The following is a 9,715-nucleotide window of genomic DNA, read 5'->3' as shown; positions in this document are numbered from 1 at the left end:
GGGAGTAAAAGTAATATAAAGGGGAGAGAACAAAAACTTTACGCGCTTTGTGCGAATATCTTCAATCCTGAAATCGGTTTAAAGGTTACCGTTGTGAATCGAGGATGAAACAATTTTTTTATGAGCAGAGTCCCTTTAAATTTCGCTGACAGTGGCATTAATTTAAAATTCCAACTTTTTGGGAAATTGAGTTTGTTGCAATGGAACTGATTTTTTTGCCACAAACTCTGATTTTCTAAACCCTATATCTTTGCAACTCAAAGTCGTAGGTCTTAGATAAATATAAACTATAATTAAATAATCTCGGTTTAAAATATCAAAGGTTGTTTACACCACCAGGTTGCAAAGATATAAGATTATATTGAGTTTGTGGCAAAAACTCAATTTCTTTGTATTTTTTATTATTTTTTTTAAACGAAGAAATATGAATGAGTTGAATATGAATTTTAGCGGAGAAATATGAATAATTTGAATTTTAGCGGAGAAATAATAATAATTTGAATATTGTTTTAGCGGAGAAATATGAATGAGTTGAATATGAATTTTAGCGGATAAATATGAATGAGTTGAATATAGATTTCAGCGGATAAATATGAATGAGTTGAACATGAACTTTAGCGGAGAAATATGAATAATTTGAATATTGATTTTAGCGGATAAATATGAATGAGTTGAATATAGATTTCAGCGGATAAAGATGAATGAGTTGAATATTGATTTTAGCGGATAAATATGAATGAGTTGAATATGAATTTTAGCGGATAAATTATAAATGAGTTGAATATTGATTTTAGCGGATAAATATGACGTGTTTCCAGATTTCCGTTAACGGAAAAATGTAATTTATGAGGAAAAGGATTATGTGAAGATTGGTAAGAATACACTGATGTAAAGATATAGATTTATCCAAACTATTGGATTTTATCTCACACTTGTTTAACACTTGTCTATAAACCTTGCTTTATATACAACTATAGTAAACAATGAATATATATACATACAGTTGTAATCAATAGAAAACGTAAAGATTGTCGTCTTTCATATTTCTTTTAATAGAATTACCGCTCAGTATCTTTGAATTGGTTACGGAGAAGTATGTATAACAAGTATAACAACTTTCTATATCTGTTTTTGTTTACAATATGATACAGTTGTGTTTTAATCCGGGTACAGGATAAAGTTCTGTATTTATACAAATACTATGTTTGGGGGGTTTGCATGTATATATTAATACTGGTTAGAGGGGAGACAAAAAAGAAAAATAAACAAAGAATAAAGTGGAAATGAAATGATTTTTGTAAATGCAAAATTTTTCGCATTTCAGGTGTTGGTTGGTAGTGTTAAAATGTAATTCTTAAAAGAAAGATTTTGTAATGAGAAAAATATAATATTTTTGGTTTATTTTCAATTTTTAACGTCTTAAAACTTTTGTCAATTTTTAAAGTAACTTTTCAAAATTCCAAAATCTTGTGAACCATATTTAGACTTAATAGATATATGTAAACATGATTATGACTTTAATACTACCATACCGATTTTTCAGAAGAGCAGATGAAATACGATTTCAATTGTACTGCTTACGTAACCATACTTTCATAAATGTTTACCTTTTATATCGTTTAGTTCTTTTTCTGCCGACAGGAGGGAGGATGGTAGATCCATCTATAGAAACCTGGCCAACACTACCCAGCCTACAAATTCAATTCAACGTTTGTGACAGTTTAGAAAATCGAGAAATTGTTCTGAAATCTGGACTATGGTTTCCCAAACAGTATAGTTGTTTTGAAATCTGAACTATAGCTCTGTAATCTTAACTATAGTTTTGTAATCTGAACAATACTTCTGTAATCTGAAATATAGTTCTGAAATCTGAACTATAGTTCTGTAATTTGAACTATAGTTCTGTTATCTGGAATATAATTCTGAATCTGAACTATAATTCTGTATCTGAACTATAGTTCTGAAATCTGAACTATAGTTTTGAAATCTGAACTATAGTTCTGTATCTGACTTATAGTTCTGTATCTGACTTATAGTTCTGAATCTGAACTAAAGTTCTGAAATCTGAACTATATTTACGTATATGAACTATAGTTCTGAAATCTGAACTATAGTTCTGAATTATAATTCTTCAATCTGAACTTTTTTATGAAACTAAAATTAGAAATAATAAATATTATCAATAAAATCAAAATTCTTCTATTATTCGTTCTTTCTTAAAGAAAGAAATGAATCATGAATTTAAATTATCAAAATTCTAAGAAGAAATGTAACAAGATGAATTTTTTGTATGGAGTTTGCTGTTTACCGGGCAGAAAGTAAGCTGCAATATTTCTCAAAAACAAAACAAAATAAAACTATTTTTCTGTTATTTTATCGTTAAAAAGAAAAAGCAAGATAAGATGTTTGAAGTCCATTTGCAAGTGTGAATTAAGTTTTAATAGGAATTAATTAAACTTCATAAGATTTGAAGTTCTGTAAATAGTTTAACTAAACATTGTATTTGTTTCTCGTTTTAAAACTGAAAGTGTAGTTAAACTCAGAATGCAGTATTGCAGAGACATTTTTTAAGATTCATTTGAGACCTATCAGAACGTTTTTACGGTGCATATTTGTTTAGCAAGCGCGAAAATTCCATCCTTAAAATCCTTACAGATTTACTAGATTTTTAATTGAAAAGACGACATTTGAAGAATTTAAAGAAATCTTCGAACAAATTCTGAGAGAATAAGAAATTCAATTAATTGATGAAAAGAAAAATGATTGATTCTGACATTGATTAATTGACAAATTTCTATTGAGAAATTGTCTTTGTGAAGAAATACAAAAATGTGAGACTGCAGAAAGCTAGTTTAGTAAAGTAAGTAAACCAATTTTGGACGTCCCAAAAACAATTGAAACTTAAATAGAAAAATTAAAGTTTCGGCTTGTTTGTTTGTATGTGTGGATTCATTAATCTATGACACAGCTGAACCGATCAGGTCATCATTTAATCATTATTAAGAAGAGGGGCGCGAGTAATGAAAAATTTAATTTATTTCTGGCCACTCTGTATTTGAAATGCAATTTTGTGAGAGTAAACTAAGCTCACTCATAAAATAAAAACGAATAGCTGTATAAGACTGTAGTTTAAGAAGTAGGAGGGGAGGGGGTTCAAGGATACCGTTGTGTATAGAGCATAATTATTTATCCCTTTGGATTAGAATTATTAAAAATTTCATAACTCTTTAACTTTTTTCTGGTTATTCAACTTTCCTAGTTTTTAATATTGATTTATTTAGTTTAAATTTAATTGAACGAAACAAAAAACTTTAAGAACGATATTCTAATTTAAAGTAATTGCACATTGTATATTTGTCGGGGATTTTATTCAAATTATTTCTAATAATTTTATTTAAATTATTAAAAAAATATTCTTTTAAATTGAAAATTGAAATGTAGAAAAGCATGATATTTAAAGGTTGTATATAGACATATTTTTAAAATAATAATAAATTATATTCTTTTTCCCAGAAAATATCCAAAATGTTCAAATTCTCAAAGTTTCCAATAAATGGTTAAAAAAAATTTTACATTAGGCTGCTTATGGGGTACTGAGGGGGGGGGGAATAAGTGTTTATATTTTATATGTGATTATAACGAAAATATTTTCAAGGAGAAAGGGTAAACCTAATCCCCCCCATTTTTTTCTCCATAAAAAATTAAATTAGCTAACCCAGCAAGTTGCCTTTTTTGTTGCTAAATATAAATAATTAAATAATGTTTTATTGCTTTTCAACAAGAAAATATCAAAAAGAAGAAAAGTGTTTTAGAAAATAAAGAAAATATAAAAGATTGTCACAAGGATATATATGTGATATGTTTTTCTTGAGTTTGAAATACTTTTTTTTAAAGGAGAAAACGGTGTTTAGGAAAACTTAAAAATTGTGCCTACAAACTCAAGATCCCCCCCCCCTCTCCTCTTAAATGGAGCATTAAAACTATGGGGGGTGGCCGGTGGGGGGCATAACCAAGGTACTAAGGCAAGGAAAGTTATCTCAGAGGTGTACGCATTTTTTGTACTGCAGTGTACTATCTTTGGGCGGAAAAGTAAACACAAGACGGATGTCACAGCCTGACATGGAATCAATTTTTGCAAAAATAATCTATAAAATATTCTGGTCATAGGAAAATATTATGTGAATTTTCAAAATTATAAAAATTAATTGCTTTTATCCTCCTCGGATATTAGACAAACACTGATGCATCTATTCTTGTTTACATATTCCGCCCAGAGAAAACTGGTTTCAATATGTACGCAGAGTATACGCGAACGCAATTAACTTTCCTTGCTTTAGTACCTTGGGCATAGCAATCCTAAATCACGCCCCCCCCCCCTCCCAACATTATACACAAATGTTCTTCTTCCTAATTATTTAGTTTAAAGTTCTAAAGTTGTCAGGATGTCTTTGTTAGTCGAATTTTAGAACTTTCTGTTAAACTTTAGTAAAACAAAAAATATTTGCTTTTTGCAGTTTGTACGATAAGAACTGATAACTCGGCTCAAATTCAAGTGTTCTAATTTCTGGCTTAAATCGTTAGAACCCGATAATCTAAAATTTTTGATGTTTCAAATTGTGACACAGTAAGGCCCATAAAAATGTGGAATAAGAAGACGTAATTTTAGCAATCTTATGTAAACTTATGATGTTTTGAATCAAATAATGTTTCCATAGCATAATGGGTCTGTGTAGTGAGTGCACTGCATAAAGACAGTGATTCATCCTCATTTAGAATCAAAACTTGATTCATGCTCATTTAGAATTAAAACTTGATTCATGCTCATTTAGAATCAAAACTTGATTTATGCTTATTTAGAATGAAAACTTGATTCATGCTCATTTAGAATTAAAACTTGATTCATGCTCATTTAGAATCAAAACTTGATTCATGTTCATTTAGAATCAAAACTTGATTCTTGTTCATTTAGAATGAAAACTTGATTCATGCTCATTTAGAATCAAAACTTGATTCATGCTCATTTAGAATCAAAACTTGATTCATGCTCATTTAGAATGAAAACTTGATTCATGCTGATTTAGAATGAAAACTTGATTCATGCTCATTTAGAATGAAAACTTGATTGAGGCTCATTTAGAAAGAAATCTTGATTCATGCTCATTTAGAAAGAAAACTTGATTCATGCTCATTTTGAATGAAAACTTGATTCATGCTCATTTAGAATGAAAACTTGATTGAGGCTCATTTAGAAAGAAAACTTGATTCATGCTCATTTAGAATGAAAACTTGATTCATGCTCATTTAGAATGAAAACTTGATTGAGGCTAACAGTCGTCTTCCTATTCCAAAGTTTAGTGGATCCCATAGTAGTAAAATTAATATTAAAATGCTGAAAAAAATATAAATCCAAACCTTTCCCCGTCATGCGTTCTCTCCGCCCCTCCATCTTCTCCCTCTGTTTCCCCTCCCCCCTCCCCGTCCGTGGTGATTTCGGACTCCATACTCGTCCCGTACAGGTTTCTCTCCTCATCCTCATCATCCGACCTACGGCGTGCCATACTCAAAACATTCTTCACGCTCCGCAGCGCGTTCATTCTAAAAATATACAATATTAGCTCTGCTCGGCGTTGCCCGTGGACAAAAAATTTGATTTCGAGAGAAACAAAGGAATTGAGTCTTTGTAACCTGAATCTAAGTGACAGGGTTTGGAGCTTTGTTAATTTAACAAAGGAAGTTTTTGAAAATTTACAGAAAACCTTTCTTTACCTTTTTAACAAACGGAAATGTTTCGTGGTTTTACCAGATTATTAGAACTGTATGGATAACTAGGGTCGAAATGTCTGTTTTGTAATTTCTCTATGATTTTACTGACATCATTGCAGTACACCCCCCCCCCCTTCCCCCGGTGTAGCTCAGCCCAGTTCGCATTTGAAAACAAACTCTGAGGGTTTAGTTAAGTAAAAATGTACATATGGATAGCATTGTTCATCAGTACAGTCAGGAGGAGCGTATTAGGTATAACTATTTATTAATTGTAAATAATATTTATATTAAATATTAATTCTTTTTTTCAATAGTATATTTATTTATTAGTTATTTTTGTATTAATAATATGTATTTTCAGCATATAAACATACTGTGTCCGAATTTAATGAATCTATAAGCCGCGTCTCGAATCTAAGAATTTAGCGAAATTTCGCAAAACAGGAAAAACGATAAAATACAAAACGGAGAAAAAAAATTAAGATATATAAAGTAGTAATCTCTGTTTGTCTGTTGGTTTGTATGTTTGAGAGTTATGCAACCTTAGACCGATTTGCCTAAAATTTTAAATGGGGAACTCAGTAGAACCACTGAGATGTTCTAATGTTCTAAGCTTGGTTTGATTTATAACTTGACAATGGTAGACTAATATGTAGAAAAAATTGGGTTCCCAAGCTAGTATAAAATAATTATATAATTTTCCTTGTTCTTTGTTTTAATTATACTAATTACATAATTACAGCAGACCTCTGGTATTCTAATTAGCTTATCTTTGTAAATGGATATATGGATATATTGTATTTACACGAACATATATGAATTATTATATCTGTATTAATGATGAAGATGTAATATGCATAAATGTAAATTAATGGTTATATGGTCAAATATTATGAATCCTATAACGACTTAGTTAATCAAATAACAAAAATTCCGTTTTAGCATTAAATAAACTAAATAAACTAAACAAAATTCTAAAAAATCCCAGTTTGTGGTAAGAACTCAGTTCCGTTACAGAAATTTAACAGATATTTTTTAAAAAAGACTAGTTTTAATATTTTTAATAAATGAAATAAAAAGCAAAAAATTATTAGAATTAAGTTGGTTAATTACTAAGTGTCGCGTAAATAAAAGACGACTGATAAAAAAGCAAATCACCTTTTCTTTTGAACCTTTTCAGAAGAGATGAAAAATTTTCTTTTTCCTGAGTTTTCATCATTTTTATCCAGGCTTCGTGTACTTCCTCCCTGGAAAATAAATATGAAAAAAATAGATAAAAACAAATTTCAGTTCTTGATTATGTATATTTAATGTACATATCTAGTTTGACATTTTATTATGTAAAATAAAAATATCCAAATTAACATATATATATCTGGTAATTTTGATGTGCAACAGGGTCTCGACCCCCCCCCCCTTCCCTCCTCCCCTAAAGATAAGCTATGGCTTTATCAGCAAATGTTTTATAGAATTTCAAAGTAGATCAAATCATAAACATTTTGAACGATTTTAATAAATTAAATAAAAAACTGCTATCAAACCTAAATTAAATAAAAACTGCTATCAAAACTAAATTAAATAAAAACTGCTATCAAAACTAAATTAAATAAAAAAACTGCTATAAAAACTAAATTTAATAAAAAACTGCTATCAAACCTAAATTAAAGAAAAAACTGCTATCAAAACTAAATTAAATAAAAAAACTGCTATAAAAACTAAATTTAATAAAAAACTGCTATCAAACCTAAATTAAATAAAAAACTGCTATCAAAACTAAATTAAATAAAAAAAACTGCTGAAATTAAAACACTGAAATCAAAAATAAATATTGGTATAAATTTAAAAATGTTTTATCGGGGCACAACAAACTATTATGACTATCTATTAAATAATGATTTAAACATTGAGAAAAATATTCTGCAGCTTCAATAAACAAATGATTTGTTGGGTCACATAACATACTTTCTGCAATGATATACATCTTAGATCCTAAGAAGTGATTAAGGATCCAAAATGTAGCAATGTTTAACTAAAAGCAATGTGGACAGTTTGTCGATATATTGAGAAATACATCTCTCTCCTATACCTTTATACACCTACACACGAGAAACAATGCTTTTCTCTCATACATAACGATGTATAAACAAAATTAAATTTTTACTTTATTTTCCATTTAAAGCCTCAAATCAGATTAGTTTTTTTTAAGCTATTTTCAGGCTTTGGATACATAAAAATGGGGGGAATGAGTGAATATTTGCTTGATTTTTTGGTACACCCTTTTCAGCAAAAACACAGTACATCACAAATAAAGGATTTGTCTACGGAGTGTCTTGATTTTCTAGTTTATAAAAGAATATAATATAAAGTGAAAGCAAATAAATATAAATAAAACCTTTGTTAAGGTTCTAGCACACTCTCTTCAAATACATCATTACTTTGCTTACATTTTCATTTTTTATATATAATATTTTCATGCAAGAGACTGTTTTAACAATTCAAAGAGTTTCTTGACAATCAATTTAAAATCTTGAAGATAACTTAGTTTTTCAACCTAAATGTTGAGAACCTTTCATCATGGTTCTAAAGAGTGAATTGTCTGAAAATAGTTTATGCCATGTCAAATTTAGAAGTTGTAATATTTAAATATAATAGGCAGCAAAAGTTTAATGAGAAATATCCGCCATTTTTTTTTGCATAAGTGTCACGCAAAATGCCGCAAACCATGCTTTCAAATAAATTCTGCCTAGTCATATTTCATTTGAAGATGGTGCAGTTTAAGCATTTCATAACATTTTGGAGTTTAAATGAATGCACCGCTTGAAAATAAAATGAATTTATTTCTGTAAACTGTAAACTGTAAACTGTAAACTGTAAACTGTAAACTGTAAACTGTAAACTGTAAACTGTATACTGTAAAACTGTAAACTGTAAACTATAAACTGTATACTGTAAAACTGTAAACTGTAAACTGTAAACTGTAAAACTGTAAACTGTACAAAACTAAAATATTTCCAAGTTTAAAGACGATACTTCAGCACAAATTCATCTAAACTTTCTCCAATATGGCCATGTAATAATGTAACTGTGGAATTTAGGTCTTAAAGTAGACCTTAAAACATCTTTAGAGCATACTTTTCTTGTTGTTAGGTGCAATTTCCCAAGGGTATTTAACCCCAGTGGAAATTGATGATTTCTTAAAAGGCAATTTTCCCTCAAGGGAAAGGGAAATCGGCATTTTTTTCTATTGAACAACAAAGCCAATAGGAATTTCTTGGATCTTCATTCTTCAGCTTGTCAAACCAAACCGTTATACTCCTAGCCACAGCGCTTACGCAACTTTAGGTAATCCTAGCCGAAATGCAATCAGCCTTTTCAAGCTGCAGTGCTTCCACCAACTGACTAATCTAACTGATGCATTTGGCTTTTAGTCTTTCCTAGCCGAAAAGTTCGACCCAAAGAGTAACCCGGGTTTTACATAAAAATTTGATATTTTGGCAAAAATATTTTACAAACATTTTTTTAATATTATTATCAGACAGAAATTATTCCAGTAAAATCAAAAGTCAAAACGTAAAAATACAGTTTATATATTATTCAGCGCTAGTTTAAATTAATATAACATTACAAACAAAGCATAAAAGCCAGAAAGGTAATTTTTAAATTACCTTTATGTTAAAATAAGGCATTATACCTGTTGTCTGCTTGTTTTTGCAAGTTGGTTTGCTGACATACTTCTTTCTATGTTGGCAATATTCTTCTCTATGTCAATCAATGCTCTTTGATCATCCGACATATCCCCCTCCCAAGCACTGAACAAATTGATTTTAAAACGAGATGCACTAACAATAATCTGTGTTAGCTAAAATAAGTACTTATTCAATAAAATTGAGTTTCTGCGACAAACTCAAATTTTCTAACACCTAATATCTCTACTCATATTCTAGAGTTTGAA

At 29.4% G+C, this 9,715-nt stretch overlaps 1 protein-coding gene across 1 annotated transcript in view; it reads right to left on the bottom strand.

The window, feature by feature from the left end:
- Positions 1–1,588: 1,588 nt before the first annotated feature.
- The window catches only part of LOC111711630 (otoferlin), a 28,624-nt gene continuing 20,497 nt past the window's right edge, over positions 1,589–9,715 (bottom strand). The window contains exons 7-10 of the mRNA XM_023486021.1: positions 9,455–9,572; positions 6,922–7,010; positions 5,413–5,595; positions 1,589–1,691 (exon numbers count right to left, since the gene is read on the bottom strand). Coding sequence (XP_023341789.1) covers positions 1,604–1,691; positions 5,413–5,595; positions 6,922–7,010; positions 9,455–9,572 — 478 coding nt within the window. The 3' untranslated portion in view covers positions 1,589–1,603. The remainder of the gene's footprint in view (positions 1,692–5,412; positions 5,596–6,921; positions 7,011–9,454; positions 9,573–9,715) is intronic.

The sequence above is a fragment of the Eurytemora carolleeae genome, unplaced genomic scaffold (genome assembly GCF_000591075.1).
Source record: "Eurytemora carolleeae unplaced genomic scaffold, Eaff_2.0 scaffold1188, whole genome shotgun sequence".
NCBI lineage: Eukaryota > Metazoa > Arthropoda > Copepoda > Calanoida > Temoridae > Eurytemora > Eurytemora carolleeae.
The sequence above is the reverse complement of the archived record's forward strand: the minus strand, read 5'-3'. Positions and strand labels throughout refer to the sequence as shown.